The following is a 21,239-nucleotide window of genomic DNA, read 5'->3' as shown; positions in this document are numbered from 1 at the left end:
TTGGGTTATTTGGTTATAATATTTTTAATGGAATTTTTTCTAAATGAAGTAAAATATTTCTTTGTGGTAGTTTCACTTGATTTCCCATATAAATGAAATAAATACATTTATATAATCATAAAAACTGCTTTTTTTCTGGCTTTTGTTTTGTTTTGTTTTTTGCTTTATTACCATTTAGCTATCTTTTTCAGGTTGCCTGCAACTAAAAAGATCCTCTTAAAATTCCTTCAACTTATACGAACTTTTAAACCTAGAAAATTGCTCATTGCCGTTCTGTGTTTCCTCTAAAAATTGAGTTTTCACAATTTTGGATTTAAAGTGCATGTTCTTCATTAAATTATAAAGTGAAACAAACATTCTAGAAATCTGGGAATTTCATTAAAAATAACTGTAGATCTGACTATACTTTATATAAAAGTGTGTTAAAAACAAAAGTGTGTAATTACTAAAAAATTAGTTCCTATCTCCCTCTACTAGTCCTTATTCAACTCCCCTTGATTCCCTACCCCCTTAAAACAATATTTTTTTGCTTTTATGTGTTTTAGACTTTTGGAGCTAAAGACAAATTGTTACATTCACATTCAAACTTCTCTTTCAGCTGCTGTATTAAAGTATGAAAATAATGTGATGAATATTCGACAATTTAACTGTTCTCCACATCCTTACTGGTTGCCCAATTTTATGGATGTCTTCACATGGTCTTTACCATTTGTTGGAGAAAAAGGTATGATTCTTTTTTTTTTTTTAATGTTTTATTACTGTTAACATTTACTCCAGTTTACTATTGCAGGCACATACTTACTAAAGGAAACTGAAGTCTAGTTTCACTGTGGGTTCAGCTCTACTTGTGTCAGTGGGTGTGGATATGAGAGCCTCAAAGATATTTTGGTTAGCTGTTTATAGCCCCCATGTGAGGGTGTCTGGGGGACTAGGAGAAGACTTATAAATAGCCTGATGTTGTCTTCAGCTGTTGGGTTTTACTTTCTGCTTTTCTTTAGCTTAAATCTTTTATAAGGAATGGAGGGATAGCTTTGCTTTGGAATGGACACTTTTGCATATTTTAACAGCACTTTTGGGGGATGTCAGAGTATTTTATGGGAGAATTTAAGAGCCCTAGTTTTGGGCAATGTTAGTTATATTTTAGCAGTTCTGTATACCCTGAGAAGAATGATAAAGAGAAATTCAGGTTCAAACCTAATATTTGTTTTCCTGTATAAAAATATGTATACAAATTTAGTCGTGATGCTTTCTGATAATTTCCATTAATAATATATTAGTTTATGCTTATTAGGCTTTTTAAGAGAACATAATGCTATTTAAGATTTTTTTTTCTGTTTTTTCCTAGTTGTATAGAATTCTTAGGATTTCCTTACTTTATCACATTCTTTTCTATTTAGTGTTAATTTTTCCACAAGGCAATGCCTCAGTTACCATAAGTGGAAAATAAGAGTATGAGAGTACAGATATGATTGTAAAACATTTTGTTCTATATCCCTCTCTATTTTTTCTCACCTCTTCCATGTTACAAAATGTTCCTTTCTGTTTGACATATGATATTTCTGCCAACGCAATTTTGGGTTCTAAAATACAGAGTTAATACTTAAACTGTGTACGTTAAACAGACTTCTTGAAGATTGCCTTCAGTCTTCATCAGTTACTCAGTAGGTCAACAAGTTAATATGGAGATAGAATTACCCACTTTAGCATTTGAGAAGGGGGCCAGTAAAAGGCTTAGGTGCAAGGGATGCATTACACTTATAACCTTCTATCTTTGGTGGATGAGAAATAGTTCAATCATAGCATCATCAGGCTAAAGGGAATTTAAGAATTCATATTGCTCATTCTCCTGCCCTTAGGCTAGACTTCAACTCAACTATTTTAATGTAATATGAGTGGGGTTGGGGGGCTGGAAAGAAAGGGAAGGATAAGGTAGGAGGAAAATAGACATTTCATGGATTCTGATTTGATTCTCTAATGCCTCTGCAATAAGGAAATACAGTACTTCATTATATCTAGTCTAAATATTTGTGTTTTGAGAAAAGAAATAGGGGTAATAGCTTTTCTCAACTAATGCACCTGTCAAAAACCAGGGCATCAGAGAATTTTAAAACTAATAGTTAACTTAATAATCATGTAGTCTAATTCCTTTTGAGAGATGAGAAAATTTAATCTAGTTTCTGGGGATCTGTCATAAGTAAAAATGGAGAATCAGGTTTCTATCAGTGTTACTACATTTGAAATTTGCTACTAAGTAATCTTTTGTTCTTTTTTTGCCACTTTAAATCATCTTATAAAGATGAGGAAGTATTCAAACCTTTTGACCATTTTCCCCCCGTGAATCTTCTCCAAATTATTCATATCTTTCTAAAAATGTGAAGCTTAGATTTGAACATTATACGCAAATAGAATCCTAGCTAATGTTGAGCACAGTAAGATTTTTTCAAGCTCTTTGCATATTTTTCCATTTAATACATGTTAGCTATTTAGATAGCCTATTTGATTCTAATGAAAATTTTCTTTTGTTGTAAATAACAGCAAATGGTGGCTCATTTGTTCCACTTTGAAAAAGCCAATTTGACTCTGATGTAGTCTCTGAGAAGCAACGAACCTAAGCCAGAGGCTTCCTTGGAGGCTGATTGAATCCTAAAGTTAGATGAAATCTGTGTTTTTAACCTTTTGGGGCTTTTTATTTCTTAAAAAGAAAAATCCTATGTTGGAAAGTTTCCAACATATACAAAGGTATAATGAATAATATGATGAGTTGCTATGTACCAATTGCTCAGCTTCAATAATTTGATCCAGTTATCAAACCATGGCCAATGTTGTATCATTTATATACCTATCCACTACTCCCCACCCAATACATTAATTATTTTGGATCATATATCAGCCATTTTTTTATAGCTATAAATATTTTAGAATGAATCTGTAAAAGATAAGGACTCTTTCTTATTATTAAAGTAACTACACAAACACAGTGATTAATTTCTTAAACCCTTTTGAGAATCTGATGAAATTTATGGACTTTGCCTCAGAAAAATACATGTACGTTTATACATAAACATAACATTTTCAGGATGCTTCTATATCTGAAGTAAATTGGTAACTCCTTTCAGGTTTACTGCCCCCAATTTAAGAACCTCTGTTCTAGAGGGTCCAATAAAGTGCAATCTCCCATAGAAGGTCATACATGTAATATTTATTCATTTACTAGATTTTTTTGGAAAGTCTGTTTTATTCCCGTTATTAAGGATACAAAAATACAAGTAAGACATAGGCCTTTGCAGATTAATAGAGAATTTAAGATACATGAATAATGATAACAAAATGTAAGTGTTCCTAGAGAAGTCTAGTTTTATAGGAATTAAGAGGAGGGGGTAGATTATATTTGTTAGAGGGGTTAAAGTAGCATTTGAACCAGGGCTTGTAGAATGGTGGAATTGGAATTGTAGATATGGGCAGGAGAAGTCTAGGTAACAGAATTTACCTGAGTCAGAAAGCAAGAGAGCATAAGGCCACTGACAAATGTTGAGGGGTTCAGGCTGATTTGCAGTTAAGATGTATGAAGGTCAGTAGTAGTAGAAAAAGAATGAGAAGTTAAGTTAGGGCTAGATGATGAGGATTTTGATCACCACACAGAGAATTTGGAACTTTGATAAATGGTGGGCAGCAGCTGAAACAGAGTATTGACCATGATAGTCATTTAGAAAAATTGGTGAAATGGCCTGGAAGACTAGAAGTTGGGAGACCTGTTTTATGAAGCTCCATCAAGAGTCAAGTGGAACTATAATAAAGCCCTGGTAGCATTAGGAATAGAGAGCAGGGGAGAACTGCAAGAATTCTAGAGGTACGATGAGTTAAGACTTAACAAGATTGCATGTTGCAGGCGAGGGAATGGTTGAAGATGACTTAGATGTTTGATCTGGTAATGATATTACCATTAACACTCTGTGATGAAAACCTGTTATTTTAGCAACCCCTCACTCTAGTTATAGCTACTCTTGATCTTCATTGGGATTGCTAGGCCTTTGACTGTGTCATTTTCTTCTAAGTCAGATCACTCCTTGCCTCTCTTCCTTCTTAATGCACCTTCATACTCCTTTCTCTCTCTTTTTGCTATTCATTTATCTTGCAAATCTTAGCCCCAGTAAATCCAACCATCCATTTTCTCCATTCTTATAGCCAGGGTATAGAACACTGCTGGAGATATTTACACAGCCTTATGAAGTGGTACCACTCTTTGATTGCTAGGCATTGGTTGGGTTCTCGATAGTACCTAAATATTTTTTGTGTCACTAATCTGCTTCCTTTCCCTTTTCCGTTAGGAAATATTATCAATTTAATTTTTTTTTCTCTTAAACACTTTTTTTTTGTAGCCACTTCCCTCACTCTCAGAGAAAACATATATCACTAGTGGGAGCTTTCTCTACTTATTGTTTCCCTTCTTATAAACCTTGAAGTCTTACCTTGTTGAAGTCTTACCTTGTTGAAGAGGTGACCCTTTCCATCTAGGGTTAGCCCTTCTAACCTGACTCTAGGATTCCATTATGCTTCTATTTTTTCAGGAAACTTGCTTCATCTGTTAGATCTGTTAGATCTTCTGTATTTTCAGACTCTCTGTATTAAGTTCTTTTATAAATTGCTGAAATCTATCTGATCTTTATTTTAAAGATTAAATAACATTTCCCCTATTTGGTATCTTTCTTTGGCAACTACCATGCCTTTCTTTCACAGTTAAGCTTCTGGATGAAAAGTACTATATACTTAAAAGCTACTATTTGTTAGTCATAAATGACATCTCGTAGCTTTCAAGATAAATCTTAATCTGTCACACAAGGTCTTTGGACCTCTTTATGTTTTCAGCCTCATTTCTTTCCTTCTCATCTTATTCTCTATGTTCTAGCCATAACACAGCATTGCCAGTTACCTGCATATGATGCTCATTAGGTTTCATGTTTTCGTATTTTGGTTTATTTTTTCATAACAGTTTTAATGAGATATAATTCACATCCCATACAATTAACCTATTTAAATCCTACAGTCCAGTGGTTTTTAGTATATTTGTGGAGTTGTACAGTAATCACCACATTTTTGAAACGTTTTAATCATCCTCTCAAAGAAACCCTGTATCCATTAGTAGTCACACCCCATTTCCTCCTGCCTCTCTTTGCTGGCTCTCAGCAAGCATTAAGCTACTTTCTAACTCCATAGGTTTGCCTGTTCTGGACATTTCATATAAATAGAATCATACAATTTGTGATCTTTTGTAACTAGTATCTTTCTCTAATGTTTTCAGGTTTATCCATGTTGTGGCATGAATCAGTACTTCATTCCTTTTTGTGACCAAGTAATCTTCTATTATATGGATACACCACTTTTTAAAAAAAATTATTTTGGGGTCTCCTGGGTGGCTCAGGAAATTAATTGTGAGACTTTGGCTCAGGTCATGATCCTGTGGTTTGCAAGTTCAAGCCCCACCTCAGGCTTTCTGCTGTCAGCAAGGAGCCCGCTTCAGATCCTCTGTCCTCCTTTCTCTCTGCTTGTGCACTCTCTCCCTCTCTCTCTGTCTCTCTCTCTCTCTCTCAAAAATAAACATTAAAAAAAATTTTATTTGGGGAGGGTGGGTAAAGAAGTTTATTTTAATTGCAGTGTAGTTAACATAATGTAGTGCTACATTAGTTTCAGTTGTACAATATAGTGATTCAACAATTCCATATAGTACTTGGTGCTCATCAGGATAAGTGAACTCTTAATTCCCTTCATCTGTTTTACCCATCTCCCAGCCATCTCCTATCTGATAATCATCAGTTTGTTGAAGAATCTGGTTTTTTTTTCTTTTTTTGTTCCTTTGTTCATTTGCTTAAACTCCATGTGTGGGTGAGATCATACAGTATTTGTTTTTCTATGATTGGCATATTTTGCTTACCATTATAGTTTATAGATTCATCCATGTTGTTGCAAATGGCAAGATGTCATTCTTTTTTATGGCTAAATAATATTCCGTTGTATGTGTATGCATGTGTATATATATCTCTACACATATATATGACTTTTTCTTTATCCATTCATCTGTTGATGGACACTTGGGCTGCTTCCATAATTTAGCTGTTGTAAATAATGTTGCTATGAACCTAGAGGTGCATGTATCCCTTTGAATTAGTTGTTTTTGTCTTTTTTGGTAAATATTCAGTAGTATGATTACTGGATCATAGGGTAGTTCTATTTTTAACTTTTTGAGAAACCTCCATACTGTCTTCCATAGTTTCTGCACCAGTTGGCATTCCTACCAACAATGCAACATTGCAAGAGGGTTCTTTTTTCTCCACAGCCTCACAGACACATGTTGTTTCTTGTTTTTTTGTTTTTGTTTTTTTAAATTTTTTATTTACTTTAGAGAGATAGAACACGCAAACTGGGGAGAGGGACAGAGGGAGAGACAGAGAGAATCTTAACCAGGCTCCACACACAGTATGGAGCCCAATGCGGGGCTTGATCCCATAACCCTGAGATTATGACCTGAGCTGAAATCAAGAATAGAACTCTCAACTGACTGAGACACCCAGGCGCCTGTTTCTTGTATTTTTGGTTTTAGCTGTTTTGACAGTTGTGAGGTAATAACTCATTGTAGTTTTGATTTACATTTCCCTGAGGATGAGTGATGTTGAATACCAAATTTTGTTTATCCCTTCATTAGCTGCAAGACATTTGATTGTTTGCACTTTTTAACTATTAATAATGCTGCTGCAGTGAACATTCATGTACAGGTTTTCGTATGGACATATGTATTTATTAGGTATAGAACTGGGAGTAGAATTAGTGGGTCATATCGTAACTCTTATGTTTAACCTTTTGAGAATCTGCCAAACTTCTTTCCAAAGCAGCTGTATAGTCCCATCGGCAGTGAATGGTTCCATTTTTTCCATATGCTTGCCAACACTTTATATTATGTATTTCTTTTTTTTTTTAATGTTTATTTTTGAGAGAGAGAGCGTGCACGTGAATGGGAGAGGGGCAGAGAGAGAGGGAGACAGCAGGCTCCAGGCTCTGAGCTGTCAGCACAGAACCTGACGTGGGGCTCGAACCCATGAACCATGAGATCATGACCTGAGGCGAAGTCAGAGGCTTAACTGACTGAGCCACCCAGGTGCCCCTATGTATTTCTTATTATAGCCATCATATTGGATATGAAGTTGTGTCTCATTATGGTTTTGATTTGCATTTCCCTAATGAATAATGGTGTTGAGTATATTTTCATGTACTTATTGACCATTTATCTTCTTTGAAGAAATACTTATTTAAAAATTTTTTTAAATGTTTATTTATTTTTGAGAGAGAGAGACACTCACACATACACACACATGCACACACGCACACACAGAAAGTGCAGCAGAGGAGGGGCAGAGAGAGAGGGAGACACAGAATCCAAAACAGGCTCCAGGCTCTGAGCTGTTAAGCACAAAACCTGACACAGTGCTTGAACTCATGAACCCTGAGATCATGACCTGAGCCAAAGTCAGGCGCTTAACTAACTGAGCCACCCAGGTGCCCTGAGAAATGTTTATTTAAATCCTGTGTTCATTAGAATTTTTTTTTTTTTTTTTTTTTTTTAGAGAGAGAGAGCACGCACAAGTCGGGGAGAGGGGCAGAGGGAAAAAGAGAGAGATCTTTTTTGTTGTTACTTATTTTTGAGAGAGAGAGAGAGCCTGTGCGAGTGGGGGAGGGACAGAGAGAGAGAGGGAACAGAGGATCTGAAGTGGGCTCTACACTGACGGGAGAGAGCCTGATGTGTGGCTTGAACTCATGAACCATGAGATCATGACCTGAGCTGAAACCAAGAGTTGGACGCTTAACCAACTGACCCACCCAGGCACCTCAAAAAAAAATTTTTTTTATCACTCACAAAAATGTGCTTTTATTAAAAATAATTCATAAATTATATTTATGTGTTTGTACAAACTCTACCAAATGGTGGTTCAATAAATTCATTGCCACAAAGGCAGCACAACACATGCCCCAGCTGAAAAGTGTACAGTTCTCATGATTACTATGACAAAATCCTTCCTGAATTGGATTTTCTTCAAATTGTCCACTGAGATGACCATAAAAGATCATCTATAAGACATACAGACATGAAAATTATAATATTGCGCTAATGTTATATCAGGTTGGGAAGACTGTAAGGATCTTGATTATATAGTGCTCCTCTGTTGTATCTCTCATCATCCTGGAAAGCTAAGTTTTCCAGGGAACGAGGTGTTTGTACACTTTCCATTAGTTTAACCAATACAATTTCCCTGGATATTTATTTATTTATTTATTTATTTATTTTTAGTTTTTTTTCCTATGAGTCTTTTATTTTTATTTATTTATTTTTAATGTATGAAATTTATTGTAAAATTGGTTTCCATACAACACCCAGTGCTCATCCCAAAAGATGCCCTCCTCAATGCCCATCACCCATCCTCCCCTCTACCCACCCCCCATCAACCCTCAGTTTGTTCTCAGTTTTTAAGAGTCTCTTATGCTTTGGCTGTCTCCCACTCTAACCTCTTTTTTTTTTTCCTTCCCCTCCTCCATGGGTTTCTGTTCAGTTTCTCAGGATCCACATAAGAGTGAAACCATATGGTATCTGTCTTTCTCTGTATGGCTTATTTCACTTAGCATCACACTCTCCAGTTCCATCCACGTTGCTACAAAGGGCCATATTTCATTCTTTCTCATTGCCACGTAGTACTCCATTGTGTATATAAACCACAATTTATCCATTCATCAGTTGATGGACATTTAGGCTCTTTCCACAATTTGGCTATTGTTGAGAGTGCTGCTATAAACATTGGGGTACAAGTGCCCCTATGCATCAGTACTCCTGTATCCCTTGGGTAAATTCCTAGCAGTGCTACTGCTGGGTCATAGGGTAAGTCTATTTTTAATTTTTTTTTTTTTTTTTTTTTTTTAATTTTTTTTCAACGTTTATTTATTTTTGGGACAGAGAGAGACAGAGCATGAACGGGGGAGGGGCAGAGAGAGAGGGAGACACAGAATCGGAAACAGGCTCCAGGCTCTGAGCCATCAGCCCAGAGCCCGACGCGGGGCTCAAACTCACGGACCGCGAGATCGTGACCTGGCTGAAGTCGGACGCTTAACCGACTGCGCCACCCAGGCGCCCCTATTTTTAATTTTTTGAGGAACCTCCACACTGTTTTCCAGAGTGGCAGCACCCGTTTGCATTCCCACCAACAGTGCAAGAGGGTTCCCATTTCTCCACATCCTCTCCAGCATCTATAGTCTCCTGATTTGTTCATTTTGGCCACTCTGACTGGCGTGAGGTGGTATTTGAGTGTGGTTTTGATTTGTATTTCCCTGATGAGGAGCGATGTTGAGCATCTTTTCATGAGCCTGCTGGCCATCCGGATGTCTTCTTTAGAGAAGTGTCTATTCATGTTTTCTGCCCATTTCTTCACTGGATTATTTGTTTTTTGGGTGTGGAGTTTGGTGAGCTCTTTATAGATTTTGGATACTGGCCCTTTGTCCGATATGTCATTTGCAAATATCTTTTCCCATTCCGTTGGTTGCCTTTTAGTTTTGTTGATTGTTTCCTTTGCTGTGCAGAACCTTTTTATCTTCATGAGGTCCCAATAGTTCATTTTTGCTTTTAATTCCCTTGCCTTTGGGGATGTGTCAAGTAAGAAATTGCTGCGGCTGAGGTCAGAGAGGTCTTTTCCTGCTTTCTCCTCTAGGGTTTTGATGGTTTCCTGTCTCACATTCAGGTCCTTTATCCATGTTGAGTTTATTTTTGTGAATGGTGTAAGAAAGTGGTCTAGTTTCATTCTTCTGCATGTTGCTGTCCAGTTCTCCCAGCACCATTTGTTAAAGAGACTGTCTTTTTTCCATTGGATATTCTTTCCTGCGTTGTCAAAGATTAGTTGGCCATACGTTTGTGGGTCTAGTTCTAGGGTTTCTATTCTATTCCATTGGTCTATGTGTCTGTTTTTGTGCCAATACCATGCTGTCTTGATGATGACACCTTTGTAGTAGGGGCTAAAGTCTGGGATTGTGATGCCTCCTGCTTTGGTCTTCTTCTTCAAAATTACTTTGGCTATTCGAGGCCTTTTGTGGTTCCATATGAATTTTAGGATTGCTTGTTCTAGCTTCGAGGAGAATGCTGGTGCAATTTTGATTGGGATTGCATTGAATGTATAGATAGCTTTGGGTAGTATTGACATTTTAACAATATTTATTCTTCCAACCCATGAGCACGGAACGTTTTTCCATTTCTTTATATCTTCTTCAATTTCCTTCATAAGCTTTCTATAGTTTTCAGCATACAGCTCTTGTACATCTTTGGTTAGATTTATTCCTAGGTATTTTATGCTTCTTGGTGCAGTTGTGAATGGGATCGGTTTCTTTATTTGTCTTTCTGTTGCTTCGTTATTAGTGTATAAGAATGCAACTGATTTCTGTACATTGGTTTTGTATCCTGCAACTTTGCTGAATTCATGTATCAGTTCTAGCAGACTTTTGGTGGAGTCTATCAGATTTTCCATGTATAATATCATGTCATCGGCAAAAAGTGAAAGCTTGACTTCATCTTTGCCAATTCTGATGCTTTTGATTTCCTTTTGTTGTCTGATTGCTGATGCTAGCACTTCCAACACTATGTTAAACAACAGCAGTGAGAGTGGACATCCCTGTCGTGTTCCTGATCTCAGGGGGAAAGCTCTCAGTTTTTCCCCATTGAGGATGATGTTAGCTGTGGTCTCTTCATAAATGGCTTTTATGTTTAAGTATGTTCCTTCTATCCCGACTTTCTTGAGGGTTTTTATTAAGAAAGGATGCTGAATTTTGTCAAATGCTTTTTCTGCATCGATTGACAGCATCATATGGTTCTTCTCTTTTCTTTTATTAATGTGATGTATCACGTTGATTGATTTGCAAATGTTGAACCAGCCCTGCATCCCAGGAATGAATCCCACTTGATCATGGTGAATAATTCTTTTTATAAGCTGTTGAATTCAATTTGCTAGTATCTTATTGAGAATTTTTGCATCCATATTCATCAGGGATATTGGCCTGTAGTTCTCTTTTGTTACTGGGTCTCTGTCTGGTTTAGGAATCAAAGTAATACTGGCTTCATAGAATGAGTCTGGAAGTTTTCCTTCCCTTTCTATTTCTTGGAATAGCTTGAGAAGGATAGGTATTCTCTCTGCTTTAAATGTCTGGTAGAATTCCCCATGGAAGCCATCTGGTCCTGGACTCTTATTTGTTGGGAGATTTTTGATAACCGATTCAATTTCTTCACTGGTTATGGGTCTGTTCAAGCTTTCCATTTCCTCCTGTTTGAGTTTTGGAAATGTGTGGGTGCTTAGGAATTTATCCATTTCTTCCAGGTTGTCCAGTTTGTTGGCATATAATTTTTTATAGTATTCCCTGATAATTGCTTGTATTTCTGAGGGATTGGTTGTAATAATTCCATTTTCATTCATGATTTTATCTATTTGGGTCATCTCCCTTTTCTTTTTGAGAAGCCTGGCTAGAGGTTTATCAATTTTGTTTATTTTTTCAAAAAACCAATTCTTGGTTTCATTGATATGCTCTACAGGTTTTTTAGATTCTATATTGTTTATTTCTGCTCTGATCTTTATTATTTCTCTTCTTCTGCTGGGTTTGGGGTGTCTTTGCTGCTCTGCTTCTATTTCCTTTAGGTGTGCTGTTAGATTTTGTATTTGGAATTTTTCTTGTTTCTTGAGATAGGCCTGGATTGCAATGTATTTTCCTCTCAGGACTGCCTTCACTGCATCCCAAAGCGTTTGGATTGTTGTATTTTCATTTTCATTTGTTTCCATATATTTTTTAATTTCTTCTCCAATTGCCTGGTTGACCAATTCATTCTTTAGTAGGGTGTTCTTTAACCTCCATGCTTTTGGAGGTTTTCCAAACTTTTTCCTGTGGTTGATTTCAAGTTTCATAGCATTGTGGTCCGAAAGTATGCATGGTATGATCTCAATTCTTGTATACTTATGAAGGGCTGTTTTGTGACCCAGTATGTGATCTGTCTTGGAGAATGTTCCATGTGCACTCGAGAAGAAAGTATATTCTGTTACTTTGGGATGCAGAGTTCTAAGTGTATCTGTCAGGTCCATCTGATCCAATGTATCATTCAGGGCCCTTGTTTCTTTATTGACCATGTGTCTAGATGATCTATCCGTTGTTGTAAGTGGGGTATTAAAGTCCCCTGCAATTACCACATTCTTGTCAATAAGGTTGCTTATGTTTGTGAGTAATTGTTTTATATATTTGGGGGCTCCCGTATTTGGCGCATAGACATTTATAATTGTTAGTTCTTCTTGATGGATAGACCCTAATTATTATATAATGCCCTTCTTTATCTCTTGTTACAGCCTTTAATTTAAAGTCTAGTTTGTCTGATATAAGTATGGCTACTCCAGCTTTCTTTTGACTTCCAGTAGCATGATAAATAGTTCTCCATCCCCTCACTTTCAATCTGAAAGTGTCCTCAGGTCTAAAATGAGTCTTTTGTAGACAGCAAATAGATGGGTCTTGTTTTGTTATCCATTCTGATACCCTATGTCTTTTGGTTGGCGCATTTAGTCCATTTACATTCAGTGTTATTATAGAAAGATAGGGGTTTAGAGTCATTGTGATGTCTGTAGGTTTCATGCTTGTAGCGATGTCTGGTACTTTGTCTCACAGGATCCCCCTTAGGATCTCTTGCAGGGCTGGTTTAGTGGTAATGAATTCCTTCAGTTTTTGTTTGTTTGGGAAGACCTTTATCTCTCCTTCTATTCTAAATGACAGATTTGCTGGATAGAGGATTCTCGGCTGCATATTTTTTCTGTTCATCACATTGAAGATCTCCTGCCATTCCTTTCTGGCCTGCCAAGTTTCAGTAGAGAGATCCGTCACTAGTCTTATCTGTCTCCCTTTATATGTTAGAGCATGTTTATCCCTAACTGCTTTCAGAATTTTCTCTTTATCCTTGTATTTTGCCAGTTTCACTATGATATGTCGTGCAGAAGATCGATTCAAGTTACGTCTGAAGGGAGTTCTCTGTGCCTCTTGGATTTCAATGCCTTTTTCCTTCCCCAGTTCAGGGAAGTTCTCAGCTATTATTTCTTCAAGTACCCCTTCAGCACCTTTCCCTCTCTCTTCCTCCTCTGGAATACCAATTATGTGTAGATTATTTCTCTCTAGTGCATCACTTAGTTCTCTAATTTTCCCCTCATATTCCTGGATTTTTTAATCTTTTTCTCAGCTTCTTCTTTTTCCATAATTTTATCTTCTAGTTCACCCATTCTCTCCTCTGCCTCTTCAATCCGAGCTGTGGTCATCTCCATTTTATTTTGCAGCTCATTAATAGCATTTTTTAGCTCCTCCTGGCTGTTCCTTAGTCCCTTGATCTCTGTAGCAATAGATTCTCTGCTGTCCTTTATACTGTTTTCAAGCCCAGCGATTAATTTTATGACTATTATTCTAAATTCACTTTCTGTTATATTGTTTAAATCGTTTTTGATCAGTTCGTTAGCTGTTGTTATTTCCTGGAGGTTTTTTTGAGAGGAATGCTTCCGTTTCGTCATTTTGGATAGTCCCTGGAGTGGTGGGGAACTGGAGGGCACTTCCCCTGTGCTGTCTTAATTAACTTGCGTTGGTGGGCGGGGCCGCAGTCAGACCTGATGTCTGCCTCCAGCCTACCGCTGGGGCCACAGTCAGACTGGTGTGTACCTTCTCTTCCCCTCTCCTAGTGGCATGGCCCGTCTGGGCTACTTGCACACTGCCAGGCTTGTGGTGCTGGGGATTTGGCGTATTAGCTGGGGTGGATTGGCAAGGTGCACGGGGGTGGGAGGGGCAGGCTCAGCTCGCTTATCCCTCGGTGATCTGCTTCGGGAGGGATCCTGGGGAGGGGTCCTGCAGCTCGGGTAGTGAGTCAGACCCGCTGGAGGGATGGATCCGCAGAAGCACAGCGTTAGGTGTTTGTGCGGTGCAAGCAAGTTCCCTCACAGGAACTGGTTCCCTTTGGGATTTTGGCTAGGGGATGGGCGAGGGAAATGGCGCTGGTGAGCGCCTTTGTTCCCCGCCAAGCTGCGCTCTGTTGTCTGGGGCTCAACAACTCTCCCTCCTGTTGTCCTCTAGCCCTCCCGCTCTCCGAGCAGATCTGTTAACTTATAACCTTCCATATATTAAGTCCTGCTTGCTGTCCGAACACACTCTGTCCGGCCCCTCTGCTTTTGCAAGCCAGACTCGGGGGCTCTGCTTTGCCGGCAGGCTGCCCTCCGCCCTGGCTCCCTCCCGCCAGTCCGTGTAGCGCGCACCGCCTCTCCGCCCTTCCTACCCTCTTTCATGGGCCTCTCCTCTACGCTTGGCTCCGGAGAATCCGTTCTGCTAGTCTTCTGGCGGTTTTCTGGGTTATTTAGGCAGGTGTGGGTGGAATTTAAGTATGCCGCAGGACACGGTGAGCCCAGCATCCACCTGCCATCATCTTCCCAGAAGCCGAAAAAAATTTTTTAATTGAATTTTAATTGACATACAATATTATAGTAGTTTCGGGTGTACAACATAGTGATTTGACAGTTAAATACATTACTAAATGCTTACCTTAAGTATAGTTAACCATCTTTCACTATACAAAGTTATTACAGTATTATTGATTATATTCCCTATGTCGTACTTTTCATTCTTGTGACTTATTTTCTTTTATAACTGGCACTTTGTACCTCCTAATCCCTTTTGCCTATTTTGTCCATCCCCCTGCCCTCTCTCTGACAACCACCAGTTTGTTCTCTGTATTTATGAGTCTCTTTCTGTTTTTTGTTTTTTTAGATTCTACATATAAGTGAAATAACATGGTATTTGTCTTTTTCTGTCTGACATACTTCACTTAGCATAATACCCCTAGGTGTATCCATGTTGTTGCACAGGGAAGATTTCCTACTTTTTTTATGGCTGAGTAATATTTCATTGTGTATATATACCACATCTTCTTTATCCATACATCTATCAGTGGATACTTAGGTTGCTTCCATATCTTGGCTATTTTAAGTAATGCTGCAATAAACATAGGAGTACATATATCTTTTTGAATTAGTGTTTTTGTTTTCTTCAGGTAGGTGCTTCGAAGTAAAATTACTGGATCATATAGTATTTCTGTTGTTAATTTTTTGAGGAACCTCCATACAGTTTTCTGTAGTGGCTGCACCAGTTTGCATTCCTGCCAACAGTGCCTGAGAGTTCCCTTTTCTCCACATTTTTGCCAATACTTGTTATCTTTTTGATACAAGCCGTTCTGACTAGTGTAAGGTAATATCTCATTGTGGTTTTGATTTGCATTTCCCTGATGATAAGTGATGTTGAACATTTTTCATGTGTCTGTTGGCCCACCTGTATGTCTTCTTTGGAAAAATGTTTATTAAAGTCCTCAGCCCATTTCTTAATGGAATTGTTTGGTGTTTTGTTGTTGTTGTTGTTGTTGTTGTTGTTGTTGTTTTGGTGTTGAGTTCTATGAGTTCTTTATATATTTGGGTAATAACCCCTTGTTGGATATGTCATTTGTAAATATTTTCTCCCATTCAGTAGAGTGCCTTTTCATTTTGTTGATGGTTTCCTTCACTGTGCAAAAGCTTTTTAGTTTGATACATCCCAATTATTTATTTTTGCTTTTGTTTCCCTTGCCTGAGGAGAGATCCAGAAAGATATTGCTAAGGCTAATGTCTAAGAGTTTACTGCCTGTTTTCTTTGAGTTTAAGGTTTCAGGTTTTACTTTTAGGTCTTAATCCATTTTGAATTTATTTTTGTGTATGGTGTAAGAAAGAGGTCTAGTTTCATTTTTTTGCATGTAGCTGTCCAGTTTTTCAGACATTATTTATTGAAGAGATAGTCTTCTTTGTTATATATTCTTGTCTCCTTTGTTATAGATCCGTTGGCAGTATAAGCGTGAATTTCTTTCTGGACTTTCTATTCTCTTTCATTGGTGTGTGTCTTTTTTTGTGCCAGTACCATACTGTTTTGATTACTATAGCCTTGTAGTATATTGGCCATTTGCTTGTCTTCTTTGAAGAAACATTTATTTAAATATTGTGTTCATTTTTAAATGGGTTTTCTTTTTATTACTGAGTTGTAAGAGTTCCTTATATATTCTAGTTGCAAGTTCCTTGTGAGATACATCATTTGTAAATATTTTCGCCTGTACTGTGGGTTGTCTTTCCACTTTCTTGGCGGTGTCCTTTGAAGCAAAGAGTTTTAAATTTTGGTGAAGTCCTCTATTTATTTTTTCTTTTGTTGCTTTTGTTTTTGGTGTCATGTTTAAGAAACTATTGCCTGATCTAAACTAATGAAGATTTACCTCTATGATATCTTCTAGAAGTGTTATAGTTTTAGCTCTTATATTTAAATCTTTGATCCATTTTGAGTTAAGTTTTATGTATGATGTGTAGTGGGGGGTCCAATTTAATTCTTTTGCATGGGGACATTCAGTTGTCCCAGTACCATTTGTTGAAAAGACTGTTCTTTTCCCCACTGAATTGTTTTGGCACCCTCGTTGAAAATCAGTTGACCCACGGGGCGCCTGGGTGGCGCAGTCGGTTGAGCGTCCGACTTCAGCCAGGTCACGATCTTGCGGTCCGTGGGTTCGAGCCCCGCGTCAGGCTCTGGGCTGATGGCTCGGAGCCTGGAGCCTGTTTCCGATTCTGTGCCTCCCTCTTTCTCTGCCCCTCCCCCGTTCATGCTCTGTCTCTCTCTGTCCCAAAAAATAAATAAACGTTGAAAAAAAAAAAAAAAAAAAAGAAAATCAGTTGACCTTAAATGTGAGGTTTTATTTGCAACAACATAGATGGAACTAGACGTTATTATGCTAAGCGACGTTAGAGAAAGACAAATATCATATGACTTCACTCATATGGGGAATTTAAGATACAAAACAGATAAACATAAGGGAAGGGAAGCAAAAATAATATAAAAACAGGGAGGGGGACAATCCGTAAGAGACTCTTAAATACAGAGAACAAACTGAGGGTTGCTGGAGGGGCTTGGGGTGGGAGGATTGGATAAATGGGCAAGGGGCATTAAGGGGAACACTTGTCGGGTTGAGTACTAGATGTTATATGTAAGTGATAAATCACTAAATTCTACTCCTGAATCATTATTACACTATATGTTAGCTAACTTGAATGTAAATTTTAAAAAAATTAATTAATTTTAAAGTGAGGTTTTATTTCTGGACTCTTTGTTCTATTCCATTCATCTATATGACTACTTCATACTTTTTCTAACTTATGATTAGAATGCCTTATGTGCCCTCTCTACATGACAAACTCCTACTGCATGATTCCTCTACCAGAAGCCTTCCTTTTCCCTGCAGGTCTTTTGTATACCTCTGCATACTTAAAGCATAGGGCTCATCACTCTTCTGTGGGGTGTGTGTGTGTGTATCTATGTATCTATGTCTATACATCTATATCTATCTATCTATCTATTCTTTAGTATTTAGGAAGCTTCTAGTGAGTAGAGACTGGACCTTTTATATTTGATTCCCAGAGCTTTAGCACAGTCCCTGCCATGTGGTGTGCTATTAATATATTTATAGGAGGAATAATAGGAGCAGTATTGAATTTTGTTTTGGATGTGTTCATTTCTAAGTGCCATTAGGACATCTAGAGGGTTATAGTCAATAGGCATTTTTATTTATTAATTGAAACTTGCTTACACTTTTCTTTTTTAAATTACTCATTTGTCAAATATTGGATGCCTGTCTTCTACCAGGCATTGTACTAGACTCTGAGGTACAGTGGTAAACAAAACATCACCCTGCACTCATGAAGCTTTCATTCTAGTAGGAGAAACAGACAATATAAAATTGTTTAAGATAGTTGGCAATAATACCAGCAAGGAAATCCCGAGACTGAAGGTGAGGTCAAGACTGGTGATACAGACTGTGGAATAATCTTCAGAAAGGTGATACTTGAAACTCTGTAGTTATAGATGGAATTGCCAAGAGATTGAGCATATAAAATCACCAAGAGATTGTGCTGAGAGAGTCTTGAAAATATCCAGATTTAGGGGGGAAATAGTCTGAAATGTAGGAAAACCAAAGGAGTAGAATCCTGGAAACTAAGGGAAAAGAGAAGAGAAAAATATGTAGAATGGTAAAGGAGGAGTAAGACTAAGAAAGAACCATAGGTTCAGGTTGTTAGTCATTTGTAATCTTAAGAATTAAGTTTTGGGGCACCTGGATGGCTCAGTTGGTTGAGCATCTGACTCTTGATTTTGGCTCAGGTTATGAGAGGGAGACACAGATCTCATGGTTTGTGGGATTGAGCCCCATGTCGTGCAGGCTCTGTGCTGACGGCATGGAACTTGTTTGTGATTTTCTCTCTTCCCTTCCCCTGCTCATGCTCTTCTCTGTCTAAATAAATAAACATAAAAAAAAAAAAAGAATTAAGTTTCAAGGGATTTGTTAGAGTCCATTTTCTAAAAAAATTGAATCCTGGGACTTTTTTGAAACAGTGAAACTGTGCTGTAAGTTTTTTCTTACTCTGTAAGGACATGCTATATCCATAAATGGAGAATTTAAATGTATACATTTAGATGTTATTTATCTCTGTGGGGCTTCATTTTTTTTCTGAGACCCCTGAAAACTTACTCTGTGCAGAATCGCTCTTAGACTTGTTATCCATTGAACTTCTTTCATTTTGAAAACCTTGGTATTTTCTTTTAGTTTCTTCATTCTTCAATTGGGTTAAAAATCATTTGACTATTATGTGAATAATTGCTGTGTGTGCATATAGACATTTGCATTTGGTCAGCTAACATATAACTTTTTTTGGTTTTTTTTTTTTTGTTTGTTTTTTTGAATAGTGACAGAAATGTTGGTAAATGTTCTGAGTATTTGCTCTGATGATGAACTGATGACTGAAGGTGAAGACCAATTTGATGGTATGATTATTCATTTTACTATTTTTTATTATGAAATGGTATTTTTGAACTGCCCAGCTTCACTACATAGTCTTGCAAAATGTAGTCATTGCTCTCAAATGGCTATGTCATTTGATAAGTATCAAGACAATTTTTCAGATATTAAGATGTTAAAATCATTTTAGTAATATTACTTTTTTATGTTGATATGGGGAAAAAGATGAATTTTGGGAAAGGGGAAATTTGGAAGAACAGAAGGAAAGGAAAATTGAAAGGTACCTAAGAATGTGGTTCTTCATGAATATGGGCACCACTTACAGGGATGATATAAAAATGCTTTTTGTTTCATTGGTACAGTATTCTTAGTGCATCAGAAACATACCTGAACCCCCAATGTTGTTGTCATTTTTTTTCCCCCGAAACTAGACTATTCCCAACTGATGAGCGGTTGTGTTCTAAGAGACCACTTGTTAGTTTAGTTTGATTTTCAGAAATGGTTTCTGAAGGTTAGACATGGCTGTTTGTTCTTAAGCAAGCCCACCAGGATGTGTACTGATGTGCATTTATAGTGTAAATTAATACTATAGAAACAAAATTCCTTTTATTTTTATGTCTTGAAAAAATTTTTTTTATTTAAAATTTTTTTCAAATGTTTGATTTATTCTTGAGAGAGAGACAGAGACAGAGACAGAGACAGAACATGAGCTGGGGAGGGGTAGAGAGAGAGGGAGACACAGAATCTGAAGCAGAATCCAGGCTCTGAGCTGTCAGCACAGAGCCCGATGCGGGGCTCAAACTCACAAGCCGTGAGATCATGACCTAAGCCAAAGTCGGATGCTCAACCGACTGAGCCACCCAGGCACCCCTTGAAATTTTTACTTGAAACTTTTTAAGTATAAATATTTTTTAAAATTTAAAGTCACTGAGAAACAAAAATGTAAACAACTTAAAGCTGAAACTCTTTATTTCCTTCCATATGCCCCTGACATCTTTGTTGTAGCATTCTTTTCATAATTGCAATCAGTATATAATTGTTTCCATGTATTAAACATGGTCTATGTATTGTTAAAACTTAATAGCTACATATTTCTAGGTTATTAATATACCATAATTTTCAGTTAATCTCATATTGTTTGGCATTTGGGTTGCTTTCAGTTATCCTTATTATGAATAGCATGCAATAAATATGCTTATACAGTATATATTTTTTTTCTTGGAGTGAATTTCTTGAAGAGAATTACAGAATTAAATATGTGTTTTAGCTTCATTATTTTAGCTATGAACTGCCAGATTACTTTGCAGAAGAATTGGAGCAATATGAAGTGCTTTTTGCCATGGTTTTCTCCACAGGCCCACCTCATTGGTTTTTGTCATTTTTATTTATTTTGCTTGGTAGCTACCTAGTAGTGAATTATAGTTGGTTTAATTTATTTATATTTCTTTGATTTTCTAATGATTGTTAATTAAAAAAACTGCCTACTTTTTCAACTGTATAAACTGTATATTTTAATTGATCACTTATTAAAATACAACCTGAGTAAAAACTTTTTAGAAATTTCTCTGCTTACGAACAGGTTTAATTCTTACACACTGTTGTAAGCCCATTTGTTAAAAGTACAAAGTAACTGTATACGAGTGTCTGCTATTGCCATCTGTTGGTGGCAAACAGAGATGTGCTTTTACTCTGGTTTGTAGTTTCATTAATTGAAATAAATTATTTATATCCATTTTTTTAGTTTGGATAAAAAACTTTAATGAGTAATATTTTTTCTTATTTTAATTCTCCTTTTGATGTTTGTGTAGAAGTTTTTAGCTCTAACATACTTTCTTGTATCTGTCTTTTCCATAAAATTTTAAGTAGTTTTTTCTTCCTTTTTTTTTTTAATGTTTATTTATTTTTGAGAGAGAGCATGTGATTGAGAGAGGGACAGAAAAGGGGAACAGAGGATCTGAAGTAGGCTTTGCGCTGACAGCAGAGAGCCTAATGTGGGCCTCATACTCATGAATTGTCAGATCATGCCCTGAGCTAAAGTCGGATGGTTAACAGACTGAGCCACCCAGGCGCCCCCTAAATAGTTTTAATTAAATATTTTTTCTCCATGTTCTGTCACCTTAACCCTTTTCTCTTGTTAGACTAGGTCTGGGTTTAGATTCTAGTTTCTCATAATGACTATATGACCTCAGGCAAATTACTTAGCCTTTCTAAGTCTCAGTTATTTTATCTTCAAAATGAAAGTAATAGTACCTACTTCATAATCTTACAGGTATTGATATAATGACTGCAATAATTTTTGGTTCGTAGCTCACTAGTTTTTTCA

General features: G+C 37.0%; 1 protein-coding gene across 4 annotated transcripts in view; it reads left to right on the top strand.

Moving 5' to 3' along the window:
• PPP3CB (protein phosphatase 3 catalytic subunit beta) overlaps window positions 1-21,239 on the top strand; it is a 58,950-nt gene that overhangs the window by 23,845 nt on the left and 13,866 nt on the right. For all 4 annotated transcript variants that reach the window (XM_047072962.1, XM_047072960.1, XM_047072961.1 and 1 more), the window contains exons 9-10: window positions 599-724; window positions 18,865-18,942. In XM_047072962.1, the coding sequence (XP_046928918.1) occupies window positions 599-724; window positions 18,865-18,942 (204 nt within the window). The remainder of the gene's footprint in view (window positions 1-598; window positions 725-18,864; window positions 18,943-21,239) is intronic.

The sequence above is a fragment of the Lynx rufus genome, unplaced genomic scaffold (assembly GCF_022079265.1).
Source record: "Lynx rufus isolate CCGP_SWC_20201006 ecotype Redwood Valley unplaced genomic scaffold, mLynRuf1.p SCAF_11, whole genome shotgun sequence".
NCBI classification, from domain to species: Eukaryota; Metazoa; Chordata; class Mammalia; order Carnivora; family Felidae; genus Lynx; species Lynx rufus.
The sequence above is the reverse complement of the archived record's forward strand: the minus strand, read 5'-3'. Positions and strand labels throughout refer to the sequence as shown.